Raw genomic sequence first — 20,403 nt, 5'->3', positions numbered from 1 at the left:
GACCTGGAACTTCCATTTGGCTGTGTGCTGTAAATACGCCAACTGACTAAATGCTACTTAAGGTATCTTCACCGTGAGGCTGGACTTCAGAGAATATACATTTAAAAAAAAAAAAGAAATTAGTTTGGGATGTATAGAGGAGATGGCTAAGAGGGAATATTACTGAAAGAAATGAGGTAAGCCCAGAGGCAGTGTTGGCAGCAGAAAGCAGATGCAGTTTATGCTGTCAGAACATGGGTAGGGCGAAAAAGCAAAGGGATTTTTGGATAAAAGTCTGGAATAGGCTTTGAGCTGACTTGGAACTTACAAGTTTTTAAAAACAGTTTGACCACTTGTGAAAGATTATATTCATATGACAGGTGGTATTCTATGATTCTATGATTTTACCATTAGAAGCTATTTTACAATAGATTAAAAATTTGTATTTTAAAGTCGTGGAAACCTATTGAATGAAAGTGGCTGACGGACAAGAATCTGAATTATCTTGTGCATAACTTGGCATGTTGGAGTTTTCTTGCTTTGTTTTTGAAGACTTGAGCGGTGCATAGGCTTTTTGCCTGCCCAGATGTCAGGTTTGCTCCAACAGGGATTAGACAAACAAGAAAAAACATTATTTTTTTTTCTTAAGAATTTGATGTAAATTATTTTTGAAGGAAATAAACCTTCCTCTGAGTTACTTGCAACTAAACATAACATCATTATGCCAGTGCAGGGGAGCTAGAAAGTAAATTTGGCTGAGCAGGGCTGAAACAGTCCAGACCTCTTTATAGCTGAGAGTGAAATGTAAGATTTAAGCAATCAAACTGGTAATGTAATTTTTATCTTAAAATAATTAGATTTCCACCTGTCTCCAGTCCCAAATAATAAGTGTAAGGCTTTTCAAAGCATTTGTTTTAATTTTTGGCTTGATTCCAGCCCTCGTAAGAACTGTCTAGCTGACTTCCTGCTTTAATAGCTGCTGAAAGTTTCTTGAACTTGTGCAGACCTGCTGTGTGGGTACTGGGCCAGCTTAGCTGTTCTCCTTATCCCTTCATAGGGTAATGCTCGTGGCAAGGTGACTTAAATCTTGCCTTTATGACACGGGGATGACGTGACCACTGCTTAAGATCAATCTGAACCTCTATAGCACACCGATCCTGAGAGAAGCTGAGGTACGATCCTGCAGCTGTGAGGGGAAAAAAAAAAGAGATGGGAGCTAGTGACAGGGGATAAATTCAGGAGTCCACACTCGACTCTAGGGCTGGGTTTCTTCAGCAGTCACATAGCAGCAGCAGCATGTAGCCCAACAACGTGGCTCTGGTGCTGATGTCTGCATCTTTCCTCATTAAGTAGCTGCGCAAATGGCTTAAGGCGTGCCTAATCACTTAAAACTAATCACAGCGGCTGAGGTGGAAAAAGATTATATACCCAACCATACATACACCATCTGTTTCTAATGTGTACGTAAGAACAATTCATGTTCCTTCACAGTGCGTGTAACTGAAATGTTGCTTTTGTAGAGAGAGAGATATGAAATGCAAACAATTTCTCTCACTGATACTTGTCCTTTTTTCCAGCATTAGACTGCATGTAGACACACTAATGTTCCTCCTCTGCCTGGTGGACCCAGGCACTGAAAAACTATTTGAACATAACGATTGTGCCCAAATGCATTATAAATTTCTTTTCTCTGGCTTAGTTTTCATACGTCTGAGTTTCGTTTTGTGGAACTAGCAGTAAAGAATTAGTAATATTTTTGGTGTTGTGATATTACACATCATGAAGTAAATAGGGTTGCTTGAATTCCAAAAGCTAGAAGATTATTTTCATGCAAAAGCACCATTCTTAAGTCTCAGCTGGTATCCCATTAAAAGCAAAAATGCACGGTGACTGATGTTTCCAAAAGATCTACGCATGAAATATAATGGATATTAAGAATCTTGGATAAAAATGAAGTGTCGGCAGGTACTTGCTGTATTTATTTATTTTTGCTTGTACTATTAATTTTGAAACTGACACCACAAAAATATCTGTGAAAGGTGAGCTAGAAATAATTTTAATTATGGACTCTATATGTGACTGAATTTGATTTGCTAGTACAAAAGCTTGGGATGACAGCCTTTACATCTTTGTATTATTTGTACTTTGTGCTCTTGCTTAATAGCATTCTCCCCTTGTGTCTGGTGTGTGATCTTGTGGAACTCTTAGGCTTATAGTACCTTGTCTCCATTTGGTAGTGGTGCTCACAATGGGATACGGTTGCATACTAAAATTTAATGACCTTATATGCTAAAGGCAGGTCATAGCCTTGAGAATGATTTGTATTGAACCCTCTTCCCACAATACTGTCCCTTGTGAGTGATCCTGAAGAATCACAAAGCCTTGGATTTAAATTTGGATTCCATACAGCTATGCTTCCAGTAGGCTGTGACACAGATTGAAATTATTTGCTGTTAACAGCATCAAAATGTGTTTTTGGTGGAAGTATTGAGCAACTGAGTCTGCAATTTGTAGCTACAACCTTATGAGCAAAATGTCACATATTAAACATGTTTTATATCTCTCTTGCTGTCTGAGATTGTGATCAGCTCTGTAGAGATGCAGCCTGCACTTTGGTCTTCTCAGGCTCATCAGTTTAACATTTTTCAGCTCTTCTAGAAGATCTGATTGCCTTGAATACCTTTTAAAACATACTTTAATTTTCTCACTGTTCTGTCAGTCCACTCCACATAGGTCAGCTTTGTGCTCTTCATCACTCAGCATAAGGTAAATGCACTTCATTTTGAAAGGAATCATCGTGGTTGTTTGATTGCATGAAATAAAAACAATATCCTTTCCCATCAGACATTTACAGTAGATCAAAACCAAAATGAAAAATTAAATGGTGAAAGCTGCTTCCTCAAACAGTGACAAAAAGTAGTCATGAGCGAATGAGCTGAGACACTTCAGTCGTATTTAGTTCCACAAATAGGTTTTGCTTTTGGTCAGGCTTCCTGTATTTTGTGAGCTTACATGTGTTCAGCAGTGCGCTATGAATGGCAGCAACAGTTACTTTAATTTTGTGATCATGTGGCAAAGCAGTAAGATATCTGCAATGTATTTCATGGACAAAGATTCCAAACTGTCTAACTTATTTCAACAGGCAAGCAGTCCTACAACAGGAACCGCTCCCAGGAGTCAGTCACGGTTGTCTGTCTGCCCTTCCACTCAGGACATTTGTAGGTATGTGCTGAGAAAAATATACTCTAATCTGGCTGATACTTGTTAGTTGTTTTTATTAAATAATACATAGCTCTTGCTTCTGCTTAACACTATTCATAATTTACATAGACTTTAGTTTTCTTTTGATCTCGCTTTGTTTTGGTTCTTTTTTTGCTTTTCAGTCTCGTGTTTTTCTATTTAAAATTCATGTTCTCATTTTCATCCTTTTTTTGTGATTTCTCTCTTTCCACCCACCCTTACCATTTCCATCCCTTTCCTTTGCTTACTGCTTTGTCTAGATCTACTACCTTGCATGATTTGTCAGAAGATGAGCTTGACCTTGCAACCCCTGTCATGGTGCTGACCCCTTCTAATAGGGAGTCTGGTAAGAAACAAGTAAAACGAAGGTTTAGGCGGAAAAGAGAGACTGGAGACAATGGTGAGCATACAGAAAAGCAAGGAAAGGGGAAAGACTGTAAATTGCATCCTGAGCCTGTGAGATCCAGCTGGAATGCATCTGATTCATCATCATCTTCGGATGAGAGTCAGTGGGCTCAGGCTAGGAGGAGAGCGAGAGAAAAGGCCAGAATGCCCAGGAGAGGGAGAAGGAACAATAGATCGTGCAGTAACCAGGATGGGTCCTCAAACAATAATGCTGTTGAACTTGTCACCTTGGGGACAGTGGGGAAAAAGAAGCAAGAGGTATCTGACCCTGAGAATCCTACTTTAAATCACCGCCGAAGAAGGGTTCCAAGGCTTAAGGAATCGCAGTCTTCAGCGTCTTCTCAGGAAGCAAGGATTTCCTCGAGGAAATGTGGGAAAAGCAAAGGGAAAAGCTACAGCAGAGATCAGCAGCCTGCGCCTTTCCTTAGACCCAGTAAAGATTCGAAGGACCGCTTTGCAGAGGCAGGCTCTGGCAGTGATGCTCTGGCGGTCCCAGATAACGGAGCACCTGCTGGGGCAGGGCCCAGCGTGACTGACGCTGTTCAGAAGCCTCCAGTGTTGTATGATGACTGGTCTGATGATTTAGAAGTATGCAGGTTAGTTCCTAATAAGAAATATTTAACGTTCTTAAGAGGAATTTCTCACCGCCATGGGCTGAGCGCCCTTCTCGACTGCTTTCTGTCACCGTTTCTCAGTAATAAACTGCTAGGCAGGCTTTAAGAGATAACAGAAAAACCTTTGCTACAGAGAAGTTAGCATATCTCCATTTGAAGACATACTTCTCTTATTTAAAAACAGTAATCCTACAAGGGAACCAAATGTTTTTCTTTGCTCCATTTTTCTTTATGAAGACAGACACGCTGCGTCCTCTGGCAGAGTAGTACTGTGTTTTAAATCCCCAGCCGGAGGCAGAGGAGGCAGAGTGCCAGATAGCTCGATACAATGGGATACGGAGTTTTTCCTCCTTAGGTGAGCAGTTCAAATCCAGCTTTGGTCCCTCTTTGCCATTTTTCATTGACTTACATGAAATTAATTTATGGTCTTGATTCAGTGCCCTCTAGAGCTGCCACAGCAGCAGATTACCACAGCAATCTGATGGATGGTGCCTGCAAAACACCCTCTCAGGTTGAGCATAAGTTGCACGGGACTTTGCACTGCTGAACACCTCTCTACTGGGAACGTGTAGGGGCTGTTAGTTCAGTAGCCATCACAAGGACTGAAGCGATACAAAGGCTGATGGGCCAGAATAAGCATTAAAATAAGCTTTGGGAAAGAAAAAGCAACACCAACAGTTCTCTCTAGTTCAGGCTTCTGACAGTCTGATACCCTTGATATGAAGCATGCGATCAGAAGTTGGGCGTTTTCCCCTGGAAATGAAAGCAAGCTGGCCATTTCTGAGCTCAAGTCCAAATTTGGAGTAGACAGCTGGATGGACTTGAGTTACTTAATTTAGTGGTAAATGAAAATGTACCATCCAGTAAGTTTAACAGAACTGAAACAAGTATTTATTTTCTTTTTTCCCCTTTTTCTTTTCTCTCCCCAAACTTGTGAGCCAGCATTGACTCTCATCTACAAAGTGTAAATGAGGATCAAGCTTAGTTTCTGGTTATGGTAACTCAAAACTTCTCACTTTTCTTTGCTGGAAGAAATTTGCATGGAAATGTAAACACAGTCAGAATGAGGAAGTTCAGTATGCCACATCATGCAGTTTCACAGTATACTTCAACCTCGTAACACACTACAAAGATCCCAGTTTTAAAAAGAAGAAAGATTAGATGCAGGCATTGCGCTTTTTCACAGCAGGAGATATAAACCATTACTAATACAGCTAGTGCTATGCACTCCTTGTTACACTTAGCGAGCAAGAATGGACATTTCAGTTGTCCGCCCGTGGTGTCATGATAATTTAAGATGATTCAGAGTAAAGTCCAGCTGTGTTTGTACATCAGCTTGTACATCAGGACCACACCCATGACTTGGGACCTCTTCGCCTTACAGAAATGCAAAGAAACAGCAGCTCTTTGAACAACCAGAGTTAAGCTCAACACAGTTGATAACTCGGTCTGTTGTGCAAAATTTGTCAAAAGAGTCATAATTGCATTTTTCTTCATGTCAGGGGTAATGCTATTTTGTTGTTGTTGTTGTCATTACTAGGTGGATCATAGTGATGATAATACATCTAGGAAAAACATTAGAAAATCAGAAGCATGTTAATTTTTCATAGCTGGTAAGTGATCTTAATTTGCAGACAGCCGAAGAAAAGGCAGGCATATTCTTACTAACAATTCAGTATAGACTGTAGTTTCTGTTTTTCCAGACAGGTCCGTGTACTTAATTGACTCATGATCTCTGGTATGTTTTTCTTCAGATTCGCAGTCTTGCATCTGAAACAAAACCAGAATTACATTTCAATGCGGATGTGCCTATATACAGTAACCATTTTTCTGCATGAGAAATAGAAAAAGGAGGGTTTTGTGATGTTTATTCTAAAACTGGAATTAACATAGCTGGTTGTGATGTGGAAAATTTGTTTTCTTGAGGTGCTTCTTCAAGCTTTTCATCCTAGGTATTCAAGTCTTCTAGCCGATGTGGCAAAACTGGCTTAGAGGAAAGGCTGTCATCTAGATGGAATTGTGTGGAAATATCAGAGGAACAGGGATCTTAAACATTTCTTGCCAGCTATTTTGTCTCTAAGTGTTTGGGTAGGCAATTTTTTCCTTTACTTCCTCATGAATTACTGGCAGTGGAATGCATTCCTATATGCACATAAGGCTATAAGCAATTTCCTCACTGTGCATTTAGCTGCATGAGCGGGAATGTGGCAGGACACACCCAATTCTAGCATAAGTAGAGTGGTCAGATGAAGTATAATACCATGGCACAATATATACTTCAGCTAGTCTGATGTAGGCCTCTTGGTCACTTCAAGTGAGACATTTCCTCTTCTAGTATCACTGTTTCTCTATTTCCAAAATGATGAAACACTGAATGACATGACACCATTTATAATCTTTGCAATCTCTTCTCTGAACGTACTTCTTTCTTCTGGAGTCCATTAGAAGGTTTCTGCTTCTGGAATTACGGACAACTACATAAGTTCTGACCATGCTGAGTTGTTATGGCACCTAATTTTGTGGGGTTTTGGGTTTTTTTTAAGATTCACAGGATAGGCTTTCTAAATAATACAGTTGGATCCCCCTTTTCCTAAGCTGCCCTGTGTCTGAGATTTTCTTTGTATGTACTTTATTCTGCAATTTGCTATGTGGCTAGAGGCACATGGTCAGGAATAGCTCTCTTTGGTCTGCATGAGGGTAATCTCCCTGAAGGGAAAAGCTGTGTGTGGGACACGATAAAATGAGTGCATTGTGAGAATTTAGTCCCATAGATTTTAATGTGGGAAAGAAAATTGGTTAGTAGATATTACCACTAGTGTATCATAAGTGCTTTGTGTATTGACTCTGAATCAATGTTATGGTATTTTTATTATTTATGATGGGAGAATTGAAAGGTATTTTCTGTTTGGCTAGTTATGTTTTTGGTGTAAAAACTTTTTTAGTATTGATGCAGTCATTTCAGCAATAACACTGATCTGTAATTAGCTAATAGAAGCCACACACACTTAAATAAGGCGGAGTTTCTCACTATGAAAAAAATGCCTATTAGACGTAGAATTTTTATTTTTTTTTAACTCCATGAATTACTGTATGCAGTCAGGTAAGGGCAGACCCTCATTTGAGGAGTAAATAGAAGAGTAGGGCATGCCAGAAGACTGGTAGGGATGGGAAGAAATAGTGAGGGATATGATAAAGTTGATTCATAAAATCTGCAGAACCTACTTCAAGTATAATTTTTTTAAATCAGCTTTAAAAACCTAGTGTATTAATTAAAAGGCCATTATAAAGTTAGGAAGAGATCAATATGGATATATTTATGTGTTAACACAATCACAGATAGGAAGAAATAGCGTACATTGAACTTGACACAAGGCAATATGATTATGTAGTTTCTCTCTGTGAAATTAAATGTTGTAACATGGGGTTTTTTTCCGCGATATTATTTAGCAGGACTTGCAAAAGTAGTATCTTGCATGAAAATACTTACATCCTGAAATATTCATGTAGTAGAGCGCTCACAAAATCAACAGAGAGAAAGCCTCTTGGGAGGAAGCAAGTCCTCATGGACTTGAGGAAAAAGAGAAAGGTGAACAGAAGATAGGTATATAGGCTCAAGTACTACTATTGGAATTTAACACTCATGTTAAATATTCATACTGAAACCATGAAGTTGGATCCAGTAAATAATTTAAACTGTAGTGCAGAATACGTAGACTTGAAATACCATCCGGAGCCCTCTGAAATCACCAAACACTGGAGGATGCTGAACTGCCAGACTGTAGTGTTTGGCTGAAGAGGGTTTTTAACCTGTTTTTCCCTGGGATGTTAGTGCCTTCCTTGGGGTCTCAGGATGACATATTCCTTCATTAAGAGCCAAATCTCTGGATCTTGTCCTGCATGTTGGCTCCTCACCTCTTTCTTGTAAAGAAGTGTGACTGCTGTTTACTTTCCTCTTCAAAGCTTTCTTTTTGCAAGGTGACTTTCTTATAAGTATCTCCTCCTTTTTGAGGAATCTCCTCCTCCATAAGATGGTCTAGTGGTTCATCACTCTTTGAAGCAGTATGAAATCCTGGTTAATTCTATTCTCCGCCTGATGGTTCGAAGCCCCATCTGTCACCTCTTTAGCCATCTGGTTATGCCGTCTCTTTTGGAAACTCTCCATGAAGCAGAAGGATGCAAGGAGAGCCGAAACAAGGCAAGCATGTCTTTGTGGTGGTTAGCGCCACTGAACTGGGGGAGAACTGAGTCCAGGTTCCTGCTTCTGTCTCTCAAAACCTATTATTATTATTTTAAATGCAAATAGGTGAAATGGTACCACTTCCTGCTAGACAGTTTGGGTGAGAGGAGACCCTTAGTTTTAAGGGTCCCATTATTAAATGCTTAAAGCTTGCATATGTTCTGTAGGGAATTTAGTTAGTTGAAGCTTTGACTTTCACTAGGCGGATGGGAGGAAATCTAAAGCCTCTTTTAAGATGCAGTCCATAGTTCTTTGAACTGTGTTCAGTGCAGTAAATCTTGTCTGACATGTATCTTGACTTGCACTGACAGTGCATCCGAGGCAGGAATTACTTGTAACTCTTTAGATGGTTAGATACCCTATTTAGCACCTATAATGGAAGATTAATAGAAGGATGAGAAATGTTGACAAAATAAAAGATTTAGTGTGCTTTTGCTAATGTTGTTTGCTCTTGGGTCTCTTACAAATTCTGATCACGTTTGCGGAAATCAAGAGAAAGCTTTACCCAGACCATTATGAAATTCCACTGGTGTGGTGCAACATTTTGAAAATGTTTTTTCCTCTAGTCAGATGAAGGCAGCTGACTGTATAGCATAATGGAAGGGCAGGAGTGACAGGGAAGAGGTATACAAATTGATTACATTCAGTACAGAGAATTAATGTGCTTCATTCAAACTGTTTTTGAATGGAGAGGAAGACCAATTTGTCATTTAAATTACTTTGTGGTTTAACAGTGGAAAGAATGGAAACGAGATTAAAAAAAAAAAAAAAAAAAGGCCCGCAAAATGAAAGAAAGGGAAACATGGCATGCTGTAACCTATCACAAGGTGAATGTATTCAGTGAATTTAACTTCTTTTTTTCCAAGTGATAAATTATGCAGGAGCAGAGTTTGATTTTTTTTTGTTTTGTTTTATTTTCTTTTTATGAATGAATTAATTATTTGCTGTGAGTTGTTCATAAAGTTGTTTGCTTTAATTTTAGGTTCTAACTATCTAAAACCACTGTAATCACTTTGTAAATTGGCAGAAAATTACCTTTTTTGGACAGGAGAACAGTTTTCTTAAGATGATCAGACAATAACGACAGCATTTTTGTGTATCCTTTTGCAAAACTGTGGAATGGGTTCCTTTCGGTCCAATTAAGATAACCTAGGTGCTCATGGTATTTCATGTTGGTAGCTAATAATCCTCACAGCCAAAAATCAAAGCCAGAGATTCACTTGGTCCAACATTTTCCAGCTATGCTGTTTCTCCCTGACTAAGCTGCGTTTAAGTAATAGTGAGATACAGCAATGGGGTTTACCCACTGAACAGGGTAAGAATTTATCTTTGCATAATTGTTACGAGTCCAGATGTGCCTTCCTGTGAAGGTCAAGATTTTAACTGCTTTTTCAACCATTTTTCATCAAAAATAATATTTTTTGGAATAGGCATTATCTTTCTTGAGCACGTTTATATGAAGATATTTCCTCCTTTTATTAGGGAGATTTAGGGAGATCTGTGAGAAGTTCAAAAGCCTTTCTATTCTACTGGTATACTTCCATCCACAGGAAAATGGCAGTATGGGTATTTGGCATCTGCACTTGTTTAGTTCACAGTGCTTAGAAATCACATCACAGTGGCAGTAAACATGTCACGGTCACGAGGCTGTAGCTCCTCCTGTTTTTTGTCAGCGAAAGTGTCCCCATTAGTGCTTTAGTTCACATAAGGATCCTGCTTTTGAAACACAACTGATCACCTTTACTTTTACCATGGTGTAGACCACACTGAGGTTCAGTCTCAGGGTTCTCCAGCTCTTATTCCCTTTGAGTGGAAGTAAACCGAATTCGTGGTCCAATCTCAAGTCAGTATCAAACCAAAGCAACCCCCACCAAGATGTGTCTGCTGTAGATACTGCGTTTTTAGCACTAGCTGGGTTTTTTTTCAAGATTTGCTACACTTTCACTGCAATGCTTGTTAGCATAGACATAGCTGTATAGCACCCAGGAATATTAGAGAACAATGCAGTTCTTACATAATTATGTCATTTATAGCCCTTAATCATTATCATACATCAGTATATACATACATCAGTACATACATTACCAGTATACCCATGCCTCCATATACTCTTCTGTAGTTGAAAGCCTCAAACACATTCCCCTGGGTTGTACATTTGTTAATGAGGGTAATATTTAGCCTAGTATATTTTTATAGAATACTATAAAAGCTATCTGCACTACATCACTGTAGCTAAACCTTTTGTCTATACGTAATGGCCCAAAATCCTTGAAAATTGTATTAGGTGCAGAGATGCAGTGCCAGTCTCTAATACGGGATTCACTGAAGGAGTTGTGGTGATGCAGACCTACAGCAAACTCTTTTTCCACCCGTGCTGCTGGTAATGACGAGGCTCTTACGTGGCTTGGAGCGCAAGCAGGGCCATGCCGGTTCATTCTTATCCCTGATCGGCATCCTTCAACAATAGTTGTCTATGGAAATCAGCCGTACAGATGCTGTCCCAGAGGAGCGCTTGCCAGCTGGGCGAGGGCAGAGCACTAAGTTTCACAATGCACACAAGACTCCTGCAGAGAAAGTGTGTTTTCCACTTCACTACAGCAGCATAGAAATTGGCCTATTTTCTTAATTACCGAAGAGTAAAGTGGATTAGTGAAAGACAGGTTAGGATAACTGCTGTTTTTCCAATGAGGGTACAGATTAGCAGCTACTCTCTTTAATGAGACTAAAATTGTTACCTTGCATGTGAAGGAAAAGCTACAAAGCTGTTGGAATTTATCTGTATGTCTTGCAATAAGCAGCTCAGATGGTGACTAACCATCTAGATTGTCATTTTGGTTGCTGTGATTTTGCCAAACTAAACCACTCTCAGGAAAGCTGAAAATTTTCCTTGTGAGCTCCTTGCTACATACTGATTTTAGTTGACCTTTTAAACTGAAATTCTGCAAGAAATGGTCTATATAATAAAAAAAAAAATCTTAATTTGATGAGAAGGGAAGGATAGTCATCCAGGATAGCTTTTGCTGTTTGTCTGGATATCAGCCTAAATCCAGTTAGCACACGAATGTCTCCAAACTGTAGCCATCTCGTTTCATACTTCCCTTCCTGCCTTCTAACTTTGACAATGAACAGGACCAGGGGAAACAAGGGGAAACAGCTTACAGTCGTAGAATTAAAGACCCTGCAACAATACCAAATTCTGAAGATGCCTTACCTCTGAGTGCTTATTTTAGCAGCGTCTCATGATTTTAATCCTATCAATTTCTCTCGTTTGTGTATGTATGGTGTCAATATGTCCTTCAGTGAAAGAGATGGTATATCTTAAATTTCTGACAATGTTACTTTACTTATTTTGCATAGTCATTATGGTGCAAAGTTTAGTGTGTCACAAAGAGTTTCTCAACCAACCATTGCCTTATCAATGAGTTTTTCAGCATCATTTGAATGTGCCTTAAAATCAATTAATGTTTTAAAGAAAAAGAAATACCGAAAAATAATACTAAATTTTTCTCAGTAAACTACTTTAACTTTCCATTTTTACATACATCTATCTCTAAATATTTTCTAAATTGAACTATTCTCTTTCTGTTTGAGAACTGGGTTTTGTGTAAGGAACATACAAGAAATCTGCAACAGTTTTCATATGAATTATGCAAAATCTTTCACAAAGACTAATTTTGGTTTCAGTTTAGCATTTTTGATTTTTTTTTCCGAAAATTGTTTTTTCTTTCTGCTAACTTATTGCATTACAAGTGAACCTGCTATTTAAGAACATCCTTTAAAGATTTTTTTTTATGGATTTTTTTTGTCTGATGCACAGTGTTGGCATAAATTTCTCTGTGTGGTACATGTGTGTGCTGCAGGTTGTAGAAACAGTTCTGTGCTAGAGAAATATGTGCTGGGTAATTAAAATAGTGGCATATAAAGCAAAAACTTAAGCATAAGAGTGACTGCAGTATTAAAAGTATTATTTCATATAGTTGCACAGTGAGCTTTAAAGAAAAATAAATATTCTGTGATCTCAATGTGTAGGGGTATGTCTGTAGGTGTATATTACACATACACACATGAGTTTGTATATCCGAATGAGGAGATCATTTAATAGCTCATATATGCCATGTTTTCTGATGTACACATGATTTACAGAGAAAAAGCTCCTTTGGAGCTTGGTACTCATCTTTTCCCCTAGGCAAGCATGGTCCTGTTCATAGACAGGAATCTTTAAAGCACTAAGCTGTCAAACCTACCAAAAAAAAAAAAATTTATGCAAGCTCAATTTGTGACTATAAAGGGATTCTAACTAAAAAGACTTGGTCAAATAGCTGACTTGCCTTCCCTCTCCTCCCTTCCATTTCCAGATAGTGAAAAGTCTTACTCTATAATGAAAGCCATTTATCTACTAAAGCACTAGAAAGTTGAGAAAAGCTGAGTACGTAAATTCTGTAGGTGTGTCTGAGCAGCTGAAACTGCAGCTATTAAGCATGATCGGTGCTGTACAACTTTATATAAATCAGTACAGATTTAGCAATTTCTTTTTTCTTTTTTTTTTTTCTTCATAGTGGAGAGTGGGTTTTTTTCATTCAAGTAATTTCTAAAGTACATAAGCAAATTTTACTCTCAGGATATGGTCAGCCCTGTAGAGTCAGTCTGACAGGTGAAAATTTTGAACAGTTGTGATCATGTAGAAATGGGAAACTAGAATCAAAGTTCTCTGTCTCCAACTTGGTTTAGACACCACTGAGAAAAGTGTCTGCTTTGTATCCCTACCTCAGTTCTGTTTGCACAACACATTTTTCGAAACCATTATTTACAATTTATTTTCTATAATTCGTGATAATTATGATGTACATAAATACAGCAAAGGGCAAAGCCGTACAAAATTCTGATTCAGTACTCAGGACTCAGCAAGATATTAAAAGTTATCTGGCCCAAGTCTTTAAAAGATATTTAAGCAGTTAGCCACCAGCCTGTTTCAGTGGCTGTCAGGCACCCACGTATCTTTAAAGACGGTGATTGTGATCGTAGGTAGCACAAATTTCTTTTAAGCTAATGTATTCTGGCTAAACAAATAATGAAGAGCTAATTTGCACTAAAGAGCATTCAAGCTAATGAAAACCCATGCCTTTGGTTATTTTCGCTGGACTTTAATTCCATTTGAAGTTTGTTTTTATTCTCATTACAGATTTCATGGTTAGAAAGCTAGAAGAGGCCATTAGATTATTTAGTTGGAGCTTCTGGATAACTTAGGTTCTTAATGTCACCCTGTTATTTATACGTTTTGCTTGTAACTTTTGTACAATGAAAGAATAAATAGAATGTATAATTCATATAGTGCTTTTCTGTAGAAGTATTTCTACTGAGGAATACTTCTATTCATTTCAAATTTGCAAAGTCACTTTATTTGAAGATCCCAGTGGAGTTTTAGGCTTGTATTTTAGCTCTTAAAATAATTTTAAACAATTCTGGCAGCAGTAGAAAAAGGGCTCTTGGGTACCTAGCTTAGTTGTCTAATTTCTAAATAGTTTAAATGCTAAGCCTGTAAAATAAATTATGAATAGCTTGGATTTAAATGAACAAAGAATTCGTATTCCTTTGGGAAATAGCTTTAATTTAAAAAGAAAATGATGGGGTTTTTTATGTAAACCTCAGCTGGGAATGTATTTGTTAGCAAAATAGCTATTTGGTGTTTTGAAAATTTAGTTCTGCTTAAGCTACAGGCTCAATAAGAAGTCAGCATATAGCCAGTTTCCATTTAAGAACTAAGCCACTGATGCACCTAGCTTGGCAGGGTTAATAAAGAAAAGACTGTAAATTGAGGTCTTGTAAAAAGTGTCTCAAAAATGAATGTGTGCAAGATGAAAGTTGTGGGTATTTTTTTCTCCCTTCTGCTCCCATGGTGTGTAAAATGCTGTACGGGCACCACCGCAGACACTGAAACCCAGCTTTTGTGTACCAGGGTTCCTGAACTTCATTTTTCTGTTGATTTTTTTTGGTCTCTTTCTATATATCCAGCAAAGCAGCTTTGTTCTTCTTTCCCATTATTGTAGATTCATTTTCTCATGGCTCTAGGCTGCACCATGAAAGAATAGTGAAGCAGCTGGTTTTGATCCATAGATCTTTCACTTAGATATTGAAATTCCCTTCTCCCCCTACTTGTAGACTGGCCAGTCTCGGTGCTGTGCTGCAGCCAGTGTTCCACAGCGTGTCTTTGCCCGGCTGCCCCTGACCTATGCCAGGTCCTCCTGTGCAGTGAAGAAGGTCGCCCTTCTTCCCTGACCTGGTCAGTAGGAAGACGACCTCACCGCAGGGCCCTCCCCAGCCCTTTTCCTACCCTGGGAGCGGTGTGGCCACAGCTTTCTGCATAAAGGGGCCGGTTATTCCTCAGAAGTGTCCAGCCTCCTCTGAACACATCTATCTTAGGGTGCCTTTCCTAAGTATGAAGTTTCTAAGCTCTAAGTTTCGTTTGCGTGACACCAGGATCTGTGCTGTTGTTGCCACTTCTCTATTTTCAAATAACATTTCTCAGGCTTCAGCATTTTTTTATTATTTTTTTTCCCCCTTACATATCAATTTGGCTCTTAGGACATTCATTAGGGCTTGGGTTCTTAATTGTGTTTTGCTGGGTTGGGGATGGGAGGGAGTTACTCTTCGTTGAGGTGAACCTCCTTCACTTCAGGTGTTCAGTTCAGCCTTCTGCTCACCGTAGAGCTTCCTCTGCCCTCACAGAGGCACTTGCCAATAAAGCTGGTGTTGGTTTCGATGGCTGAACGTTTTCCTGATATAATCAGGAATCTGTTTGGAAGAGGGGAAGATTACCAAGACATTCGGACATGTGTCACAGAAGAAAACCATCAGACTGTGATGTTAGGACACTGATCATTTTATGCAAAGTGGAAAGCTCCGTATCCCATTACAAGGAAACAACAGGTTTGGGTCCAACCCCTGCCGTAGGGTCTGCTTACAGCTGTAGTTTTTGTTTTCCCAGATAACACAGCTGTCTGCTTCAGAGGGACAGTGAAGAATGAAAAAGAGGAAGGACCATGCCTTTTTAACACCTGCCTCCTAAAAAGCGTGTGCACGTGTGTGTACGCTGTACCATACGTATTACTCCAGAGTACGCAAAACTGTTCTCTTATCCTTTTAACCGTGTAACGCCAAAGAGGTATCTTAAGAACTTTTTGTACTTTTCATACTGGATATTTCCAGTTTGGGGTTAGGTTCTGCTAACTTTGTATAGTTTATTGGTATTACCTACAGACCAAGAACTGTCCAGCTCTAAGAAAGAGCACTGGTATTTGTCTTAAAGGTTTTGCTACGCATGAAAGGGAGAAACGGTGTTATTTCTATTGATTCACCTTCAGACCATGTAGCAAATTCAAAGAGAAATAACTAAGTGAAGAGAAATTACTACGTGGCAGAAGGAAACAAGGAATATGTTTCCTGGGCCTCAATCCAAAAGGTCATATAACTGGCATCTTATGAATGTCAAGTGTGAAAACGCCAAAGCAGTGTAAATAAACCAGCGCCTTTGCATTGCGGCTTGGCAAGTTCCCTCACTAGCTCTTGCTGTCCTTCCTGTCAGGATCTGTCACTGTGAGGGAGATGATGAAAGTCCCCTCATCACACCATGTCGCTGCACAGGGACCCTGCGCTTTGTTCATCAGGCCTGCCTGCACCAGTGGATCAAGAGCTCAGACACACGCTGTTGTGAACTCTGCAAGTACGACTTTATAATGGAGACCAAGCTCAAACCTCTTCGGAAGGTATGGTGCTTTTGAATTTAATTATCCTCAAATGTCAAATGGCCAGAGTGGCTCCGCGACATACTGGCACAATTAAAGAAACTGTCAAAAATACCTTTGTATTTGCTGTTGTTAAGTCAGTCCCAGTGATTTTATTTCTACGTTTATTTACAGCAGCAGAGGATTTTGATTAAAGGCTCTCTTTCAGCAGACATGCAATATAAATGCACAAATAGTAGGTTTTTGTCTTTAGAATTTTTATCTTCAGCTTTTTGTTATTGCCTGATCCGCTTATTTTTAAGCCATAAAGATACCTTACTTATCTCGTTTTGCTTCTGAATAACACAAGCCAGTTAAGCCAGTAATTTTTACATTGAGCCCATAACTTCTGGTTGAGAATGATGCTTATACCAATGTGGAGACAGCAATTATGAAGTAGTACAGTCAATCAATTTAGCTGCATCTGTTCTAACTGTTACACTTGTGGGCAAATTAATCACTCGTACATTAAGATTAGTTAATGGAATCTAAACTACAGGGCGACCTTGCATCCTGAAAGTCAAATGTATGTTATCTGCACTCATCTGTTTTCCAGGATAAATCAATTTAATGGTACACGGGTTGTCAGTATAAGGAAGGTGAAGAGTTTGTTAAACATATGTGGCGTTTGTTTTCTTTGGAGTGAATCATTTCACCTCTAATTTTTCTCTAAAAATCCTCTCATCCTTTTTGAGTTTTGTTGCATCTTTGAAGTTTGAGCCAGTCTAGAACAGGGCAAGTTTTGATTTAAAATAAATTTGAATGTGAGAGCCCTTGAAAAACATGTAGAAACTGTTAGCTTCTGACTAGTGTATACGTGTGTAGCAGTGTTTTCATGGCAAAAGACATTTTTTCAGCCTTGCACGGGTAGCAGTTCAGAGAAAGGAGAGCAAATGAAATTCCTTCTCATTTCCCATCCAGAGAAATTATCTAGTAAGTCCTTGATGATAAACCACTTCTGAAGAGGTAATTGGGATCGATTTGACAAGCAAAGCTTGTGGAAGGAAAGGACACAGTTCTCAAGTTCCAGGTAGATCTTGCCAGGTAGACTGGAAATTGAAACAGATGTAAATAAAAAACTGATGGCTAAAAATTATATTGACTTAGTTTTTAATAATCGCAGATAAATTTTAGCTAATGTGACAGGAAGGAGGTAATTGTATAAATTCCCCTGCCTGTAGCCTATCTTTTGGAGGTTTTTTTCTGTATATGTGTTTCTATTTTCAACACAAACTGCTTTAACCTTCCATCTAACAAATACACTTGCAACAGCCACTTTTCCTGAGAGAATATGCAGATACCAGTATTTTTAACAAAAGCCTTTTCCTGATTGCGTTAGATAATAGAGCATCTTAAAAAAACCTGGAAATAAAATTTTAGCATCCAAGGAGAAAAGGACTGAAAAACGTGCATAACTGTTGATATCAGAAGTAGGCATTTTAACTGTGTCTGTCTCATCGTTGCCACCCTCCTGCCCCCCTTTTTTTGTTAATTGAAAGAAATTAATGGAATGCGGGCACATTTAGAGTGGCAATGTAATTCCTGCAAGCCTGTCACTTCCTAATTCAATGATTACCATCTTATGCAGGTTATTATTGGTTCTCAGGTAAGTTTTTGATTTCCAACATAGCAAAGAGGCTGTATAGTATGGACCAGCATCACTTTTTCAAACTTTCCAAAGTTTTCAAGTTAAAACCATTATCCTTTTTGCATTTATTGCATTCAGTTGTGACACCCTTCATATGTTATATTATACTAAATATATCGTCCCTAATAAGCGTATGCACTATCATCACCATTGTTCACAAATTAATGAAACACTATACGGTTTATGAGAAGCTGTTTTGTAAACCAAGCATATTGAGAGCTGTAGCAAAGACAAGGTAAGGGAGGAAAGAGTGATCACAGAGAGACCTGCCAGGTGAGTACAGCTGACGGGTAACTTTCCACCCAAACACCTTTTATAAAAATCACTGAAAGTGCTGTTTTGTCAAAACCTGTGTATTTTGCAAAAGCGGAAAGTTCCAGTGAAACACTGTCAAATTTCTTCCAAGCTGTGACAGAGCCCACAACCTCAGCTGTGGGGCATTCCCTCGGAGGCCGGGTTTTCTGAAGGCAGCATGAGGACTGGTCACCAGAGACCAAAGCGCTGTGGGACAGGCAGCTCAGAAAGCTGAAGCTCTCCACAATCCTGTCTCTTTGTTGCAGGACCCGAAAAGCACTAAAGAGACTCTAGGATTTCCACACATTCTTGAAAGGCTTAGGTTTTGCTAAGGCTTGGCTATGTACTAGACCCTGAGAGCCTTCAGTATCCAGCACTAGGTCCAGCCTGGCAGCAGAGAATTAAAATTTCCCAAATCTCCTAAGGATGGAAAATTTATTTGGTAATATACTTTGGGGAATTCTGAAAACAGATTTCATTTCAGTGTTTCCTAAACAAAAGATCACAGATTTAGTTCCAATGGAAGAGTACCTATTCAGTTCCATAAGAAACTCATTTTGTATAGAGAAAAGGAAATTATTTCACCTAAAGTGAAAGTTTCAAGCCAGGTCCAGAAGATTCCACTTCCATGGCCATTAGACCTGGATTTGAAGTCGCATTCTGCAAGTGAAAGGGCCACATCTCTCAACAAGTTTTGATTTTTTTTAATCACTACCTGACTCATGATGTGAGATTCTAGAGTTTGGTTCTTGATTGTGCATTGCTTCATTGTGATGACTTTTATCATAATAGCTTTGTAACATTCCAACTGCTGGTTTCCTGAGAGAAAAAATTACAGACCACTGTAGTTAATTACAGGTATCTATACTTTTGTTTTTGCAGTATCACAAAAGCAGGTTTTAACTGTAAAATGAACTGTTTGATTCAACTTGTTAGTTACCATCTTTATTCACACCTCAGCCTTTCATGCACCCTCAATATTTCCTAACTATTTTGCATCAAAGTCTAGGGTTCTATAGCAAAAGCATATTTGAATATCATGTCATATAAGCTGTTAGCACCCATAAGTGACAATGTGCAGCATACTAAGTTCACATAAATCAAGATACCTCTATTAAATCAATAGGATTGTGCCAATATGCAAGTTATTTAATTACAGAATCCCTGAAAGCACCAGACATCAAATAAAACTTAGCTTAATCAATTTAGTGACTCTTTGCATTGAAGTAATCCTTTTAAGCACTGATCAACAGGCATTGCAAGTGTTTCATATATTTGAGCAGGTCTAATTACTTGGCTAAATATAAATTTAGAGATTAAATATTAAGCATTGCTTAGTGTGTCTGTTCTATTTCTTACGGTCTCTGTTAGGTCTGTCTGTGGTTATAACTAACACAGTTGCATTTGTAGTTTTACCTTTCAGCATTTTCAGTCCATAATGCAGAATTTCTCATTTATAAAGTGACTTTATTCATCATGGAAGCAATTAGAAAGTGGCAAGAAGCTTGTGTAAGTTCCTTATTGAGCTCTCTCTGGTAATAACTTCATCCTGAGAAAATAATTTCTTTAAAAAGGATGTAATCCTGGTAAAGTAGCACCTGCATTTCATGTCTCTTGAATTTGGTGTTTGAAGTGTAGTAGAAATAGGAACTGAATTAAAATATTTTGGGTATGAAATGGATTAAAGTGTCAAATTAAAAGGCGCTTAAAATGCAGAAATGTCTACAAATGGAGATTTCTCCACAGTGTCTCGCTATACTTCAAAATACTTTTCATATTTAAATTTTGGTGTCCATTTTAAGAGTTCTGGTATCCGGTGAGGTGTTTTACTTTGATGCATTATCCCAACAGATTATTCTGTGGTGTCGGATATGTCTATTTTCTCTCCTGATTTTTTTTTATCTTTGAAATGATTTACAAATAATGTCTTTCTTATGTGAGGCATAAGCAATATTGCACATTGTTTCCATGTAGTTACTTTTGGTCATTAAGGAAGAGCAAGTCAATGTTTTGTTTAGGGAAGCACTATGTACCCGTTGAGTTTGATTTTCTTTCTGATAGAAGAGGTATCTGAATTCATCACTTTCAAAAATAGAGAATTGGGAGTGTTCTTTTAGAACAGAGTGATAAGTTTCTGTTAAATTAAACAGAAGCAAAGCCAGTCTTAAAATACTGATAAAGAAAGGACCTTGATAATTTTGTTTATTT

General features: G+C 38.4%; 1 protein-coding gene across 2 annotated transcripts in view; it reads left to right on the top strand.

Annotated features, from left to right (window-relative positions):
* MARCHF1 (membrane associated ring-CH-type finger 1) overlaps nucleotides 1-20,403 on the top strand; it is a 241,582-nt gene that overhangs the window by 200,632 nt on the left and 20,547 nt on the right. The window contains exons 6-8 of one of the 2 annotated variants that reach the window (XM_075751823.1): nucleotides 3,122-3,201; nucleotides 3,480-4,220; nucleotides 16,055-16,235. In XM_075751823.1, the coding sequence (XP_075607938.1) occupies nucleotides 3,122-3,201; nucleotides 3,480-4,220; nucleotides 16,055-16,235 (1,002 nt within the window). The remainder of the gene's footprint in view (nucleotides 1-3,121; nucleotides 3,202-3,479; nucleotides 4,221-16,054; nucleotides 16,236-20,403) is intronic. The other variant, XM_075751824.1, reaches the window with a different exon arrangement.

Source organism: Balearica regulorum, chromosome 4, assembly GCF_011004875.1.
Source record: "Balearica regulorum gibbericeps isolate bBalReg1 chromosome 4, bBalReg1.pri, whole genome shotgun sequence".
Taxonomy (NCBI): Eukaryota; Metazoa; Chordata; class Aves; order Gruiformes; family Gruidae; genus Balearica; species Balearica regulorum.
This window is presented reverse-complemented; position numbering and strand designations above follow the sequence as displayed.